Below are 18,097 nucleotides of genomic sequence, written 5' to 3'. Positions count from 1 at the left end.
CCAGGAGGTGTGGGGGGTACCGTTACAGAGTCCATGAGGGGGCGGTACCGTTACAGAGTCCATGAGGGCGGGTACCGGTACAGAGTCCATGTGAGAGGGGGGGGGTACCGGTACAGAGTCCATGTGAGAGGGGGGGGGGGGGGTACCGGTTCAGAGTCCATGTGAGAGGGGGGGGGTACCGTTACAGAGTCCATGTGAGGGGGGGGGGGGTACCGTTACAGAGTCCAGGAGGGGGGGGGTACCGGTACAGAGTCCATGTGAGAGGGGGGGGGGTACCGTTACAGAGTCCATGTGAGGGGGGGGGGGGGGTACCGTTACAGAGTCCATGTGAGGGGGGGGGGGGGGGGGTACCGTTACAGAGTCCAGGAGGGGGGGGGGTACCGTTACAGAGTCCATGTGAGAGGGGGGGGTGTACCGGTACAGAGTCCATGTGAGAGGGGGGGGGGGGGGTGTACCGTTACAGAGTCCATGTGAGGGGGGGGGGGGTACCGTTACAGAGTCCATGTGAGAGGGGGGGGGTACCGGTACAGAGTCCATGTGAGAGGGGGGGGGGGGGGTACCGTTACAGAGTCCATGTGAGAGGGGGGGGGGGTACCGTTACAGAGTCCATGTGAGGGGGGGGGGGGGGGTACCGTTACAGAGTCCAGGAGGGGGAGGGGGTACCGTTACAGAGTCCATGTGAGGGGGGGGGTACCGTTACAGAGTCCATGTGAGGGGGGGGGGGGGGGGTACCGTTACAGAGTCCAGGAGGGGGGGGGTACCGGTACAGAGTCCATGTGAGAGGGGGGGGGGGGGGGGTACCGGTACAGAGTCCATGTGAGAGGGGGGGGGGGGGTACCGGTACAGAGTCCATGTGAGAGGGGGGGGGGGGTACCGTTACAGAGTCCATGAGGGGGCGGGTACCGGTACAGAGTCCATGTGAGAGGGGGGGGGGGGGTACCGTTACAGAGTCCATGTGAGAGGGGGGGGGGGTACCGGTACAGAGTCCATGAGGGGGGGGGGGGGTACCGTTACAGAGTCCATGTGAGGGGGGGGGGGGGGGGTACCGTTACAGAGTCCAGGAGGGGGGGGGGTACCGTTACAGAGTCCAGGAGGGGGGGGGGTACCGTTACAGAGTCCATGAGGGGGCGGGTACCGGTACAGAGTCCATGTGAGAGGGGGGGGGGGTACCGGTACAGAGTCCATGTGAGAGGGGGGTGGGTACCGTTACAGAGTCCATGTGAGAGGGGGGGGGGGGGTACCGTTACAGAGTCCAGGAGGGGGGGGGGGTACCGTTACAGAGTCCAGGAGGGGGCGGTACCGTTACAGAGTCCATGTGAGGGGGGGGGGGGGGGTACCGTTACAGAGTCCAGGAGGGGGGGGGGTACCGTTACAGAGTCCATGTGAGGGGGGGTACCGTTACAGAGTCCATGTGAGGGGGGGGGGGGTACCGTTACAGAGTCCAGGAGGGGGGGGGGTACCGGTACAGAGTCCATGTGAGAGGGGGGGGGGGGGGGGTACCGGTACAGAGTCCATGTGAGAGGGGGGGGGGGGGTACCGGTACAGAGTCCATGTGAGAGGGGGGGGGGGTACCGTTACAGAGTCCATGAGGGGGCGGGTACCGGTACAGAGTCATGTGAGAGGGGGGGGGGTACCGGTACAGAGTCCATGTGAGAGGGGGGGGGGGGTACCGTTACAGAGTCCATGTGAGAGGGGGGGGGGTACCGGTACAGAGTCCATGTGAGAGGGGGGGGGGGGGTACCGTTACAGAGTCCATGTGAGAGGGGGGGGGGTACCGTTACAGAGTCCATGTGAGGGGGGGGGGGGGGGGGGTACCGTTACAGAGTCCAGGAGGGGGGGGGTACCGTTACAGAGTCCAGGAGGGGGGGGGGTACCGTTACAGAGTCCATGAGGGGGCGGGTACCGGTACAGAGTCCATGTGAGAGGGGGGGGGGGTACCGGTACAGAGTCCATGTGAGAGGGGGGTGGGTACCGTTACAGAGTCCATGTGAGAGGGGGGGGGGGGGTACCGTTACAGAGTCCAGGAGGGGGGGGGGGGGGTACCGTTACAGAGTCCATGTGAGGGGGGGGGGGGGGGGTACCGTTACAGAGTCCAGGAGGGGGGGGGGTACCGTTAGAGTCCAGCAGGGGGGGTACCGTTACAGAGTCCAGGAGGAGGGGGTACCGTTACAGAGTCCAGGAGGAGGGGGTACCGTTACAGAGTCCAGGAGGAGGGGGTACCGTTACAGAGTCCAGGAGGAGGGGGTACCGTTACAGAGTCCAGGAGGGGGGGGTACCGTTACAGAGTCCAGGAGGAGGGGGTACCGTTACAGAGTCCAGGAGGAGGGGGTACCGTTACAGAGTCCAGGAGGAGGGGGTACCGTTACAGAGTCCAGGAGGAGGGGGTACCGTTACAGAGTCCAGGAGGAGGGGGTACCGTTATAGTCCATGAGGGGGCGGTACCGTTACAGAGTCCATGAGGGGGGGTACCGTTATAGTCCATGAGGGGGCGGTACCGTTAGAGTCCATGAGGGGGCGGTACCGTTACAGATTCCATGAGGGGGGGGGGGTACCGTAACAGAGTCCATGAGGGGGCGGGTACCGGTACAGAGTCCATGTGAGAGGGGGGGGGGGGGGGGGGTACCGTTACAGTCCATGTGAGAGGGGGGGGGGGGGTACCGGTACAGAGTCCATGTGAGAGGGGGGGGGGGGGTACCGTTACAGAGTCCAGGAAGGGGGGGGGGTACCGTTACAGAGTCCATGAGGGGGGGGGTACCGTTAAAGAGTCCATGAGGGGGGGGGGGGGGGGTACCGTTACAGAGTCCATGACGGGGGGGTACCGTTACAGTCCATGAGGGGGCGGTACCGTTACAGATTCCATGAGGGGGGGGTACCGTTACAGAGTCCATGAGGGGGGGGGGGTACCGTTACAGAGTCCATGAGGGGGGTACCGTTAGAGAGTCCATGAGGGGGGGGGGGGGCACCGTTACAGAGTCCATGAGGGGGGGGGGGGGGGGGTACCGTTACAGAGTCCATGAGGGGGGGGGGGTACCGTTACAGAGTCCATGAGGGGGGCGGTACCGTTACAGATTCCATGACGGGGGGGGGGGGGGGGGGGGGTACCATTACAGAGTCCGCGAGGGGGGGGGGGGGGTACCGGTACAGAGTCCGCGAGGGGGGGGTACCGGTACAGAGTCCATGAGGGGGGGGGGGGGGGGTGTACCGGTACAGAGTCCATGAGGGGGGGTACCGTTACAGAGTCCATGACGGGGGGGTACCGTTATAGTCCATGAGGGGGCGGGGTACCGTTACAGAGTCCATGAGGGGGGGGGGGGTACCGTTAGAGTCCATGAGGGGGGGGGTACCGTTACAGAGTCCATGAGGGGGGGGGGGGTACCGTTACAGAGTCCATGAGGGGGGGGTACCGTTACAGAGTCCATGAGGGGGGCGGTACCGTTACAGAGTCCATGAGGGGGGGGGGGGGGGTACCGTTACAGAGTCCATGAGGGGGGGGGTACCGTTACAGAGTCCATGACGGGGGGGGGGGGGTACCGTTACAGAGTCCATGACGGGGGGGGGTACCGTTACAGAGTCCATGAGGGGGGGGTACCGTTACAGAGTCTATGAGGGGGGGGGGTACCGTTACAGAGTCCATGAGGGGGGGGGGTACCGTTACAGAGTCCATGGGGGGGGGGGGGGGTACCGTTACAGAGTCCATGAGGGGGGGGTACCGTTACAGAGTCCATGAGGGGGGGGGGTACCGTTACAGAGTCCATGAGGGGGGGGGGGGTACCGTTACAGAGTCCATGAGGGGGGGGGTACCGTTACAGAGTCCATGAGGGGGGGGGGGTGGTACCGTTACAGAGTCCATGAGGGGGCGGTACCGTTACAGAGTCCATGAGGGGGGGTACCGTTACAGAGTCCATGAGGGGGGGGTACCGTTACAGAGTCCATGAGGGGGGGGGTACCGTTACAGAGTCCATGAGGGGGCGGTACCGTTACCGAGTCCATGAGGGGGGGTACCGTTACAGAGTCCATGAGGGGGAGGGGGGTACCGTTACAGAGTCCATGAGGGAGGGGGTACCGTTACAGAGTCCATGACGGGGGGGTACCGTTACAGAGTCCATGAGGGGGGTGTACCGTTACAGAGTCCATGTGAGGGGGGGCCACCGGTTGTAATATGTACCTGTTGTGGGAGTTATTAAAGTCTCTATGCATAGATAATAAACAGAATAGCAGCAGTGTAGAAGAGGGTTCTGGGTATTTGCAAACCACATAGCTGGAGCCCTGAGCTGACACATTTTACACCTCATCTCTTCTAGTTATACTAAACGTATAGGTAGTTAGTAACAGTGACCATAGCACACACCCTTACAAGGCAGGGGTTACCCCAACCCCAACCCCCCAAATAAATGTTTTAGCGGTATTGAAAATCACACTGTCGGTTTTTCAAAATACCCCGGTATAGGGTATAAACAGTACATCTCACAAGTCTACTGTCAATTAATATAACTTATTCCTAATGTGCATCCCAAATGGCACCCTAATCCCTAAATCTACTGTCTATTAATATAATTTACAGAAGCCAGTCCTATTGTGCATCCCAAATGGCACCCTACTCCCTTTGGGCCCTCGACAAAAGTATGTTTTCATTTGAGACACCGTCATCCAGTCATTCACAGGAGCACGGGGACCTTTTGGGCCTCCTGGGAGGGAGGAGCAGGAAGGACCCGTTGGCACGGGGACCTTTTGGGGCCCCCTGGGAGGGAGGAGCAGGAAGGCTTCGTTGGCACGGGGACCTTTTGGGGCCCCCTGGGAGGGAGGAGCAGGAAGGACCCGTTGGCACGGGGACCTTTTGGGGCCCCCTGGGAGGGAGGAGCAGGAAGGACCCGTTGGCACAGCGACCTTTTGGGCCCCCTGGTAGGGAGGAGCAGGAAGGACCCGTTGGCACGGGGACCTTTTGGGGCCCCCTGGGAGGGAGGAGCAGGAAGGACCCGTTGGCACGGGGACCTTTTGGGGCCCCCTGGGAGGGAGAAGCAGGAAGGACCCGTTGGCACGGGGACCTTTTGGGGCCCCCTGGGAGGGAGAAGCAGGAAGAGGACGTTACCACTCGCAACATGCTGGCACAGTTTCTGCTACCGGTGTCACTAACTCTTTGTCTCTGTCTCTCTCTGTCTGTCTCTCTGTCTCTGTCTGTCTCTCTCTCTTTGTCTCTGTGTCTCTCTCTCTTTGTCTGTCTCTCTCTGTCTCTCTCTCTCTTTGTCTCTGTGTCTCTCTCTCTGTCTGTCTCTCTGTCTCTGTCTCTCTGTCTGTCTCTCTCTGTATCTCTCTCTGTCTGTCTCTCTGTCTCTGTCTGTCTCTCTCTCTTTGTCTCTGTGTCTCTCTCTCTGTCTGTCTCTCTCTGTCTCTCTCTCTCTTTGTCTCTGTGTCTCTCTCTTTGTCTCTGTCTCTCTGTCTCTCTCTCTCTTTGTCTCTGTGTCTCTCTCTTTGTCTCTGTCTCACTCTATCTCTCTCTCTCTTTGTCTCTGTGTCTCTCTCTTTGTCTCTGTCTCACTCTGTCTCTCTCTCTCTTTGTCTCTGTGTCTCTCTTTGTCTCTGTCTCTCTCTCTCTTTGTCTCTGTGTCTCTCTCTCTTTGTCTGTCTCTCTCTGTCTCTCTCTCTCTTTGTCTCTGTGTCTCTCTCTTTGTCTCTGTCTCTCTCTCTCTTTGTCTCTGTGTCTCTCTCTTTGTCTCTGTCTCTCTGTCTCTCTCTCTCTGGCTCTCTCTGGCTCTCTCTGTATCTGTCTCTCTCTAGTACCTGGGTCATGTAGAGGTGGAGGAGTCCAGAGGAATGCACATCTGTGAGGATGCAGTGAAGCAGCTCAAGACGGTAGGTAGAGGTCTGTCTGTCTTGCTGTCTGTCCTCCTGTCTGTCTCTCTCACACACACTGGACCATATGTAGCTACAGAGCCTTCAAAGTATTCAGACCCCTTGACTTTTTCCACATTTTGTTACATTAAACATTTATTCTAAAATGGATTTCATTTATTTTTTCCTCGTCAAACTACACACAATACCCCATAATGACAAAGCAAAAACAGGTTTTTAGACATTTCTGCAAATGTATAAAAAAATATGTAAATCAGAAATACCTTATTTCTACTTAATACCTTACGTATTCAGACCCTTTGCTATGAGACTCGAAATTGAGCTCAGGTGCATCCTGTTTCCATTGATCATCCTTGAGATGTTTCTACAACTTGATTAGAGTCCACCTGTGGTAAATGCTATTTATTGGACACGATATGGAAAGGCACACGCCTGTCTATATAAGGTCCCACAAGTTGACAGTTCATGTCAGAGCAAAAACCAAGCCGTGAGGTCAAAGGAATTGTCCGTAGAGCTCCGAGACAGGATTGTGTCGAGGCACACATCTGGGGAAGGGTACCAAAACATTTCGGCAGCATTGAAGGTCCCCAAGAACACAGTGATCTCCATCATTCTTAAGTGGATGAAGTTTAGTAACACCAAGACTCTTCCCAGAGCTGGGAGAAGGGCCTTGGTCAGGGAGGTGACCAAGAACCCCATGGTCACTCTGACAGAGCTCCAGAGTTCCTCTGTGGAGATGGCAGGACCTTCCAGAAGGACAACCATCTCTGCAGCACTCCACCAATCAGGCCTTTATGGTAGAGTGGCCAGATGGAAGCCACTCCTCAGTAAAAGACATCATGATGTGGGGATGTTTTTAAGCGGCAGGACCTGAGAGACTTGTCAGGATCGAGGCAAAGATGAATTGAGCAAAGTAAAGAGAGATCCTTGATGAAAACCTGCTCCAGAACGCTCAGGACCTCAGACTGGGGGTGAATGTTCACCTTCCAACAGGACAACGACCCTAAGCGCACAGCCAAGACAACGCAGGAGTGGCTTCGGGACAAGTCTCTGAATGTCCTTGAGTGGCCCAGCCAGAGCCTGGACTTGAACCCGATCGAACATCTCTGGAGAGACCTGAAAATAGCTGTGCAGTGACGCTCCCCGTCCAACCTGACAGAGCTTGAGAGGATCTGCAGAGAAGATTGGGAGAAACTCCCCAAATACAGGTGTGCCAAACTTGTAGCGTCATACCCAAGAAGACTGGAGGCTGTAATCGCTGCCAAAGGTGCTTCAACAAATTACTGAGTAAAGGGTCTGAATACTTATGTAAATGTGATTTTTCAAAAAACAGTTTTTGCTTTGTCATTATGGGGTGCTGTGTGTAGATTGAGGGGGGAGGAAAACAATTTCATACATTTTAGAATAAGGCTGTAACGTAACAAAATGTGGAAAAGGTCAAGGGGTCAGAATACTTTACGTGTTGGCCTGTGGGCTCTCCAGAACAAGGAGCCCTCCTCTCCTCTCCAGAACAGGGAGCCCTCCTCTCCTCTCCAGAACAGGGAGCCCTCCTCTCCTCTCCAGAACAGGGAGCCCTCCTCTCCTCTCCAGAACAGGGAGCCCTCCTCTCCTCTCCAGAACAGGGAGCCCTCCTCTCCTCTCCAGAACAGGGAGCCATCCTCTCCTCTCCAGAACAGGGAGCCCTCCTCTCCTCTCCAGAACAGGGAGCCCTCCTCTCCTCTCCAGAACAGGGAGCCCTCCTCTCCTCTCCAGAACAGGGAGCCCTCCTCTCCTCTCCAGAACAGGGAGCCCTCCTCTCCTCTCCAGAACAGGGAGCCCTCCTCTCCTCTCCAGAACAGGGAGCCCTCCTCTCCTCTCCAGAACAGGGAGCCCTCCTCTCCTCTCCAGAACAGGGAGCCCTCCTCTCCTCTCCAGAACAGGGAGCCCTCCTCTCCTCTCCAGAACAGGGAGCCCTCCTCTCCTCTCCAGAACAGGGAGCCCTCCTCTCCTCTCCAGAACAGGGAGCCCTCCTCTCCTCTCCAGAACAGGGAGCCCTCCTCTCCTCTCCAGAACAGGGAGCCCTCCTCTCCTCTCCAGAACAGGGAGCCCTCCTCTCCTCTCCAGAACAGGGAGCCCTTCTCTCCAGAACAGGGAGCCCTCCTCTCCTCTCCAGAACAGGGAGCCCTCCTCTCCAGAACAGGGAGCCCTCCTCTCCAGAACAGGGAGCCCTCCACTCCTCTCCAGAACAGGGAGCCCTCCTCTCCTCTCCAGAACAGGGAGCCCTCCTCTCCTCTCCAGAACAGGGAGCCCTCCTCTCCTCTCCAGAACAGGGAGCCCTCCTCTCCTCTCCAGAACAGGGAGCCCTCCTCTCCTCTCCAGAACAGGGAGCCCTCCTCTCCTCTCCAGAACAGGGAGCCCTCCTCTCCAGAACAGGGAGCCCTCCTCTCCAGAACAGGGAGCCCTCCTCTACTCTCCAGAACAGGGAGCCCTCCTCTCCTCTCCAGAACAGGGAGCCCTCCTCTCCTCTCCAGAACAGGGAGCCCTCCTCTCCTCTCCAGAACAGGGAGCCCTCCTCTCCTCTCCAGAACAGGGAGCCCTCCTCTCCAGAACAGGGAGCCCTCCTCTCCTCTCCAGAACAGGGAGCCCTCCTCTCCTCTCCAGAACAGGGAGCCCTCCTCTCCAGAACAGGGAGCCCTCCTCTCCAGAACAGGGAGCCCTCCTCTCCTCTTCTCTATTCCCCATTTGTCTATTTGTAGTCTCTCACCGCGTGGCGTCGTTAAGTGGCTAGTATCCTTCCATTCCCTAGTGTGTTTCTAGCCAGTCTTCCCCTGTATCGGTCAGGGTCTGACCCTAGTGTGTTTCTAGCCAGTCTTCCCCTGTATCGGTCAGGGTCTGACCCTAGTGTGTTTCTAGCCAGTCTTCCCCTGTATCGGTCAGGGTCTGACCCTAGTGTGTTTCTAGCCAGTCTTCCTCTGTATCGGTCAGGGTCTGACCCTAGTGTGTTTCTAGCCAGTCTTCCCCTGTATCGGTCAGGGTCTGACCCTAGTGTGTTTCTAGCCAGTCTTCCCCTGTATCGGTCAGGGTCTGACCCTAGTGTGTTTCTAGCCAGTCTCCCCCTGTATCGGTCAGGGTCTGACCCTAGTGTGTTTCTAGCCAGTCTCCCCCTGTATCGGTCAGGGTCTGACCCTAGTGTGTTTCTAGCCAGTCTTCCCCTGTATCGGTCAGGGTCTGACCCTAGTGTGTTTCTAACCAGTCTTCCTCTGTTTCGGTCAGGGTCTGACCCTAGTGTGTTTCTAGCCAGTCTTCCCCTGTATCGGTCAGGGTCTGACCCTAGTGTGTTTCTAACCAGTCTTCCCCTGTATCGGTCAGGGTCTGACCCTAGTGTGTTTCTAGCCAGTCTCCCCCTGTATCGGTCAGGGTCTGACCCTAGTGTGTTTCTAGCCAGTCTCCCCCTGTATCGGTCAGGGTCTGACCCTAGTGTGTTTCTAGCCAGTCTTCCCCTGTCTCGGTCAGGGTCTGACCCTAGTGTGTTTCTAACCAGTCTTCCCCTGTATCGGTCAGGGTCTGACCCTAGTGTGTTTCTAGCCAGTCTCCCCCTGTATCGGTCAGGGTCTGACCCTAGTGTGTTTCTAGCCAGTCTTCCTCTGTATCGGTCAGGGTCTGACCCTAGTGTGTTTCTAGCCAGTCTTCCCCTGTCTCGGTCAGGGTCTGACCCTAGTGTGTTTCTAACCAGTCTTCCTCTGTATCGGTCAGGGTCTGACCCTAGTGTGTTTCTAGCCAGTCTTCCCCTGTATCGGTCAGGGTCTGACCCTAGTGTGTTTCTAACCAGTCTTCCCCTGTATCGGTCAGGGTCTGACCCTAGTGTGTTTCTAGCCAGTCTTCCCCTGTATCGCTCAGGGTCTGACCCTAGTGTGTTTCTAGCCAGTCTTCCTCTGTATCGGTCAGGGTCTGACCCTAGTGTGTTTCTAGCCAGTCTTCCTCTGTATCGGTCAGGGTCTGACCCTAGTGTGTTTCTAGCCAGTCTTCCTCTGTATCGCTCAGGGTCTGACCCTAGTGTGTTTCTAGCCAGTCTTCCCCTGTGTCGGTCAGGGTCTGACCCTAGTGGGTTTCTAGCCAGTCTTCCCCTGTATCGGTCAGGGTCTGACCCTAGTGTGTTTCTAGCCAGTCTTCCTCTGTATCGCTCAGGGTCTGACCCTAGTGTGTTTCTAGCCAGTCTTCCCCTGTGTCGGTCAGGGTCTGACCCTAGTGGGTTTCTAGCCAGTCTTCCCCTGTATCGGTCAGGGTCTGACCCTAGTGTGTTTCTAGCCAGTCTTCCCCTGTATCGGTCAGGGTCTGACCCTAGTGTGTTTCTAACCAGTCTTCCTCTGTATCGGTCAGGGTCTGACCCTAGTGTGTTTCTAGCCAGTCTTCCTCTGTATTGGTCAGGGTCTGACCCTAGTGTGTTTCTAGCCAGTCTTCCTCTGTATCGGTCAGGGTCTGACCCTAGTGTGTTTCTAGCCAGTCTCCCCCTGTATCGGTCAGGGTCTGACCCTAGTGTGTTTCTAGCCAGTCTTCCTCTGTATCGGTCAGGGTCTGACCCTAGTGTGTTTCTAGCCAGTCTTCCCCTGTATCGGTCAGGGTCTGACCCTAGTGTGTTTCTAGCCAGTCTTCCCCTGTATCGGTCAGGGTCTGACCCTAGTGTGTTTCTAACCAGTCTTCCCCTGTATCGGTCAGGGTCTGACCCTAGTGTGTTTCTAGCCAGTCTCCCCCTGTATCGGTCAGGGTCTGACCCTAGTGTGTTTCTAGCCAGTCTTCCTCTGTATCGGTCAGGGTCTGACCCTAGTGTGTTTCTAGCCAGTCTTCCCCTGTCTCGGTCAGGGTCTGACCCTAGTGTGTTTCTAACCAGTCTTCCTCTGTATCGGTCAGGGTCTGACCCTAGTGTGTTTCTAGCCAGTCTTCCCCTGTATCGGTCAGGGTCTGACCCTAGTGTGTTTCTAACCAGTCTTCCCCTGTATCGGTCAGGGTCTGACCCTAGTGTGTTTCTAGCCAGTCTTCCCCTGTATCGCTCAGGGTCTGACCCTAGTGTGTTTCTAGCCAGTCTTCCTCTGTATCGGTCAGGGTCTGACCCTAGTGTGTTTCTAGCCAGTCTTCCTCTGTATCGGTCAGGGTCTGACCCTAGTGTGTTTCTAGCCAGTCTTCCTCTGTATCGCTCAGGGTCTGACCCTAGTGTGTTTCTAGCCAGTCTTCCCCTGTGTCGGTCAGGGTCTGACCCTAGTGGGTTTCTAGCCAGTCTTCCCCTGTATCGGTCAGGGTCTGACCCTAGTGTGTTTCTAGCCAGTCTTCCTCTGTATCGCTCAGGGTCTGACCCTAGTGTGTTTCTAGCCAGTCTTCCCCTGTGTCGGTCAGGGTCTGACCCTAGTGGGTTTCTAGCCAGTCTTCCCCTGTATCGGTCAGGGTCTGACCCTAGTGTGTTTCTAGCCAGTCTTCCCCTGTATCGGTCAGGGTCTGACCCTAGTGTGTTTCTAACCAGTCTTCCTCTGTATCGGTCAGGGTCTGACCCTAGTGTGTTTCTAGCCAGTCTTCCTCTGTATTGGTCAGGGTCTGACCCTAGTGTGTTTCTAGCCAGTCTTCCTCTGTATCGGTCAGGGTCTGACCCTAGTGTGTTTCTAGCCAGTCTCCCCCTGTATCGGTCAGGGTCTGACCCTAGTGTGTTTCTAGCCAGTCTTCCTCTGTATCGGTCAGGGTCTGACCCTAGTGTGTTTCTAGCCAGTCTTCCCCTGTATCGGTCAGGGTCTGACCCTAGTGTGTTTCTAGCCAGTCTTCCCCTGTATCGCTCAGGGTCTGACCCTAGTGGGTTTCTAGCCAGTCTCCCCCTGTATCGCTCAGGGTCTGACCCTGAATGTACACAGGAGCCATTTTTCATTTGAAACACTGCTACTCCACCCAGTGTACTGTAGTCTGGTTCTACGGGTCTGAGGTACTGCTACTCCACCCAGTGTACTGTAGTCTGGTTCTCCAGGTCTGAGGTACTGCTACTCCACCCAGTGTACTGTAGTCTGGTTCTACAGGTCTGAGGTACTGCTACTCCACCCAGTGTACTGTAGTCTGGTTCTCCAGGTCTGAGGTACTGCTACTCCACCCAGTGTACTGTAGTCTGGTTCTACGGGTCTGAGGTACTGCTACTCCACCCAGTGTACTGTAGTCTGGTTCTCCAGGTCTGAGGTACTGCTACTCCACCCAGTGTACTGTAGTCTGGTTCTCCAGGTCTGAGGTACTACTACTCCACCCAGTGTACTGTAGTCTCATTCTACAGGTCTGAGGTACTGCTACTCCACCCAGTGTACTGTAGTCTGGTTCTCCAGGTCTGAGGTACTGCTACTCCACCCAGTGTACTGTAGTCTGGTTCTCCAGGTCTGAGGTACTGCTACTCCACCCAGTGTACTGTAGTCTGGTTCTCCAGGTCTGAGGTACTGCTACTCCACCCAGTGTACTGTAGTCTGGTTCTCCAGGTCTGAGGTACTGCTACTCCACCCAGTGTACTGTAGTCTGGTTCTCCAGGTCTGAGGTACTACTACTCCACCCAGTGTACTGTAGTCTCATTCTACAGGTCTGAGGTACTGCCACTCCACCCAGTGTACTGTAGTCTGGTTCTACAGGTCTGAGGGTCTGGCTGTACTATCCCGTCTGGCCATCTGTTGAACCCAGCTTAACTCACTGAGCCCGGGGGGGACAGGCACAGGGAAGACCTGTCACCCAGACAGATGTGTAGCTTCACTGAGCCCAGGGGGGACAGGCACAGGGAAGACCTGTCACCCAGACAGATGTGTAGCTTCACTGAGCCCAGGGGGGACAGGCACAGGGAAGACCTGTCACCCAGACAGATGTGTAGCTTCACTGAGCCCAGGGGGGACAGGCACGGGGGACAGCCACGGGGAAGACCTGTCACCCAGACAGATGTGTAGCTTCACTGAGCCCAGGGGGGACAGGCACGGGGAAGACCTGTCACCCAGACAGATGTGTAGCTTCACTGAGCCCAGGGGGGACAGGCATGGGGAAGACCTGTCACCCAGACAGATGTGTAGCTTCACTGAGCCCAGGGGGGACAGGCACGGTGGACAGGCACGGGGAAGACCTGTCACCCAGACAGATGTGTAGCTCACTGAGCCCAGGGGGGACAGGCACAGGGACAGCCTGTCACCCAGACAGATGTGTAGCTTCACTGAGCCCAGGGGGGACAGGCACGGGGAAGACCTGTCACCCAGACAGATGTGTAGCTTCACTGAGCCTAGGGGGACAGGCACGGGGAAGACCTGTCACCCAGACAGATGTGTAGCTCACTGAGCCCAGGGGGGACAGGCACGGGGAAGACCTGCCACCCAGACAGATGTGTAGCTTCACTGAGCCCAGGGGGGACAGGCACGGGGACAGCCATGGGGACAGCCATGGGGAAGACCTGTCACCCAGACAGATGTGTAGCTTCACTGAGCCCAGGGGGGACAGGCACGGGGAAGACCTGTCACCCAGACAGATGTGTAGCTCACTGAGCCCAGGGGGGACAGGCACGGGGACAGCCACGGGGAAGACCTGTCACCCAGACAGATGTGTAGCTTCACTGAGCCCAGGGGGGACAGCCACGGGGGACAGCCACGGGGAAGACCTGTCACCCAGACAGATGTGTAGCTCACTGAGCCCAGGGGGGGCAGGCACGGGGACAGCCACGGGGAAGACCTGTCACCCAGACAGATGTGTAGCTTCACTGAGCCCAGGGGGGACGGGCACGGGGAAGACCTGTCACCCAGACAGATGTGTAGCTTCACTGAGCCCAGGGGGGACAGGCACGGGGAAGACCTGTCACCCAGACAGATGTGTAGCTTCACTGAGCCCAGGGGGGACAGGCACGGGGAAGACCTGTCACCCAGACAGATGTGTAGCTTCACTGAGCCCAGGGGGGACAGGCACGGGGAAGACCTGTCACCCAGACAGATGTGTAGCTTCACTGAGCCCAGGGGGGACAGGCACGGGGAAGACCTGTCACCCAGACAGATGTGTAGCTCACTGAGCCCAGGGGGGACAGGCACGGGGACAGCCACGGGGAAGACCTGTCACCCAGACAGATGTGTAGCTTCACTGAGCCCCTTTGGGAAAGGCACGGGGGACAGCCACGGGGAAGACCTGTCACCCAGACAGATGTGTAGCTCCACTGAGCCCAGGGGGGACAGGCACGGGGAAGACCTGTCACCCAGACAGATGTGTAGCTTCACTGAGCCCAGGGGGGACAGGCACGGGGAAGACCTGTCACCCAGACAGATGTGTAGCTTCACTGAGCCCAGGGGGGACAGGCACGGTGGACAGCCACGGGGAAGACCTGTCACCCAGACAGATGTGTAGCTCACTGAGCCCAGGGGGGACAGGCACGGGGACAGCCACGGGGAAGACCTGTCACCCAGACAGATGTGTAGCTTCACTGAGCCCAGGGGGGACAGGCACGGGGGACAGCCACGGGGAAGACCAGTCACCCAGACAGATGTGTAGCTCACTGAGCCCAGGGGGGACAGGCACGGGGAAGACCTGTCACCCAGACAGATGTGTAGCTTCACTGAGCCCAGGGGGGACAGGCACGGGGAAGACCTGTCACCCAGACAGATGTGTAGCTTTACTGAGCCCAGGGGGGACAGGCACGGGGAAGACCTGTCACCCAGACAGACACACGTGTAACCTTGGTACTTCCATCTCTCTCTGTAGTTTCCAGAGGAGTTAAAGGGACCAACAGTGTTGGGACAGAAAGGGGGACTGCCCTGCCTCATTTGGGATTGTGACTCTGTCTAGGAGAGCTGCCCTGCCTCATTTGGGAGGGTTACTCTGTCTAGGAGAGCTGTCCTGCCTCATTTGGGAGGGTGACTCTGTCTAGGAGAGCTGCCCTGCCTCATTTGGGAGGGTGACTCTGTCTAGGAGCCCTTCCTCATTTGGGAGGGTGACTCTGTCTAGGAGAGCAGCCCTGCCTCATTTGGGAGTATTGGGACAGAAAGGAAACACACGGATTGATGATGTTCAAATTAAATATTTCCAGTGTTCTTGCTGCTGTCACACCCAGGTCAGAAACTCCAGTAGATTACCAGGACTGACTGACTGACTGGCGGACGACTCTGTCTCATTTGGGAGGGTGACTCTGTCTAGGAGCGCTGCCCTGCCTCATTTGGGAGGGTGACTCTGTCTAGGAGCGCTGCCCTGCCTCATTTGGGAGGGTGACTCTGTCTAGGAGCGCTGCCCTGCCTCATTTGGGAGGGTGACTCTGTCTAGGAGCGCTGCCCTGCCTCATTTGGGAGGGTGACTCTGTCTAGGAGCCCTGCCTCATTTGGGAGGCAGACTGCGAACCTTTGTTCTGAGAAATGAAGGCTATTCCATGTGAGAAATTGCCAAGAAACGGAAGATCTGGTACAACGCTGTGTATTACTCCCTTCGCAGAACAGCACAAACTGTCTCTAACCAGAATAGAACGAGGAGTGGGAGGCTCCGGTGCACAACTGAGCAAGAGGTACTTTATTGTCTAGTTTGAGAAACAGACGCCTCACAAGTCCTCAACTGGCAGCTTCATTAAATAGTACCTGCAAAACACCGGTCTCAATGTCAACAGTGAAGAGGCGACTCTGGGATGCTGGAGCTCTCGACCCGCTCCACTACAGCCCTGTCGATGTGAATGGTGGCGTGCCCTCCCCTCCGTTTCCTGTAGTCCACGATCATCTCCTTTTAACCTGCTGACGTTGATGAGGAGGTTCTCCTGGCACCACACTGCCAGGTCTCTGACCTCCTCCCTATAGACTGTCTCATCGTTGTCGGTGATCAGGCTTATCTCCAACAACATGTAATGATGGCGTTGGAGTCGTGCACGTCCAATCAGTCGTTGGTGAACAGGGAGTACAGGAGGGGACTAAGCACGTACCCCTGAGGAGCCCCCATGTTAAGGGTCAGCATGGCGGATGTGGTGTTGCCTACCTTCACCACCTGGGGGCCGCCCGTCAGGAAGTCTAGGATCCATGGACAGAGAACACCACCGTGGTTTTTAAGAAGGCTCAGCAAAGGCTATTCTTCTTAAGGTAGCTCCGATCCGTCGACAGTCTGCTAAGAAATGCTCCGTGTTTTTTTTAATAGTGTTGTGGCTTAGTGTCCTGTTTTACATTGCAATCTGCTGGGGGGGGGGGGTGTAACATCACGATGAAGGCTGCAAACAGGCTAAGCAAAATGATCAAGAACGCTGGATCTACCATCGGCACCAAGCAGGACGAACTAGAGCCCGTGCTGGATAAATTGGTCCTCAAAGAGATTAGAATTATGGTGGCAAACACTAGCCAGCCCCTCCACAGTACCTGGAGCATCACAGTGATATAACCACCACTAGTCACAGTGATATAACCAACACTAGTCATCTCCTCCACAGTACCTGGAGCATCACCGTGATATAACCACCACTAGTCACAGTGATTATAACCAACACTAGTCACCTCCTCCACAGTACCTGCCTGGAGCATCGCGGTGCGATGACAGATTTATTTTACGCAGGGCCAAAACGGAACATTTGCGCCGATCCTTCTTACCATGAGGCTTTTTAACACAAACACTTAGACACATCAATGTATATACAAAAAAAACTGTGTACATGTTTTTTTTTTTATGGTCTATTTACTGATATTGATTGTTGCAGTCACATTTCCCCTCCAGGGGATTCATGCGATACTATCTAATCTATCTGTATATGATCCATGACCAGCCTTTCAAAGCACTTCATGGCTACAGAGGTGAGCGCTACGGGGCCATAGTCACTTAGACAGGTTACCTTGGTGTTCTTGGGCACGGGGACTATGGTGGTCTGTTTGTTGGTATTACAGACTCGGACAGGGAGAGGTTGAAACATGACAGTGAAGACGCTTGCCAGCTGTCAGCACATGCTCTGAGTACGTGTGGGTCCTGGTAATCTGTCTTGTGAATATTAACCTGTTAAAAGGTCTTACCCACATCGGCTACGGAGAGCGTGATCACACAGTCGTCCGGGAACAGCTGGTGCTCTCATGCGTGGTTCAGTGTTGCTTGCCTCGAAGCGAGTATAGAAGGCATTTAGCTCGTCTGGTAGGCTCGCGTCACTGTTCAGCTCGCGACTGGGTTCCCCTTTGTAATCCATGATAGTTTTCAAGCCCTGCCACATCTGACGAGCATCAGGTTGCAGTGGGATTTCTTATAAGTGTCAGACTTATTGTCCCGCTCAGTGTAGATGTTGCCTGTAATCCATGGCTTCTGGTTGGGATATGTACGGTCACTGTGGGGATGACTCGAGGCACTTATTAATGAAGCCAGTGACTGTGGTAAACTCCTCAACGCCAATATGAATCCCAGATGAATCACCTTCCAATATGATTCACCTTACAATTTTAATCACCTTACTCCCCTCAAACTGGATCCCTCTTCATCCATCTATCGCTTCACTCACTCACTCTTAATCAAGCTTCACTCCTCCAACCCCTCCTTTCCCCCCATAAACAAAGGCATACACACCTGTCTTCCACCCACACACACACACCTATACCCTCACCTGGACATTCTAAATGTAGCCATCGGTCATCGGTAACATTGTGCGTCCTTGTCCCCCCCCCCTCCCCCCACCCACCTTCTCCTGTACCAATCCCACAACAGGACAGGAAATTCTTCAAGGGCTTCTTTACTAAAGTAAGTTGTGCTTTTGTGTGTGAAGGCCAAGTGCCTGTCTCTTTCCTTGCCCTTAATATAACCCCCTCACTCTCTGATTATGGCTGACTGTACTACTGGGCCAGGCCACCAGGAACTGTCTGGGACCTCACCAACAAACTACCTGGAGACGTGTGAGTGTGAGTGTGTGTGTGAGTGTGTGTGTGCCTCACCAGCTCTTCTTCCATCAGAGAAGGATCAAGACGAGACCTGTGTGAATAACAGCCTGTCCTGTGTGTATTGTCTCTGTCTCGGTGTGTTATTTAACTTAAGGAACTGGTTGGCCACTGTTTCAGTTGATTTGTTGTAGTCAACTTTCTTCCTCATTCCAGTCTGGGTACTCACAACACAACACCTACTCATGACTTCCTGTCTCTTCCTCATTCCAGTCTGGGTACTCACACCTACTCATGACTTCCTCTCTTCCTCATTCCAGTCTGGGTACTCACAACACAACACCTACTCATGACTTCCTCTCTCTTCCTCATTCCAGTCTGGGTACTCACACCTACTCATGACTTCCTCTCTCTTCCTCATTCCAGTCTGGGTACTCACACCTACT

The 18,097-nt window shown here is 55.9% G+C and overlaps 1 protein-coding gene across 8 annotated transcripts in view; it reads left to right on the top strand.

Annotated features, from left to right (window-relative positions):
* The window catches only part of numb (NUMB endocytic adaptor protein), an 84,114-nt gene that overhangs the window by 39,824 nt on the left and 26,193 nt on the right, over window positions 1–18,097 (top strand). For 4 of the 8 annotated variants that reach the window (XM_090221448.1, XM_036963111.2, XM_090221447.1 and 1 more), the window contains 2 exons: window positions 5,773–5,847; window positions 17,485–17,517. In XM_090221448.1, the coding sequence (XP_090077574.1) occupies window positions 5,773–5,847; window positions 17,485–17,517 (108 nt within the window). The remainder of the gene's footprint in view (window positions 1–5,772; window positions 5,848–17,484; window positions 17,518–18,097) is intronic. The other 4 variants (XM_036963113.2, XM_090221450.1, XM_090221451.1 and 1 more) reach the window with 1 other exon arrangement.

The sequence above is a fragment of the Oncorhynchus mykiss genome, chromosome 25 (genome assembly GCF_057628025.1).
Source record: "Oncorhynchus mykiss isolate SJ-2025 chromosome 25, ASM5762802v1, whole genome shotgun sequence".
Classification (NCBI taxonomy): domain Eukaryota; kingdom Metazoa; phylum Chordata; class Actinopteri; order Salmoniformes; family Salmonidae; genus Oncorhynchus; species Oncorhynchus mykiss.
Note: the sequence above shows the minus strand (reverse complement) of the source record. Positions and strands in the feature narration are given on the sequence as shown.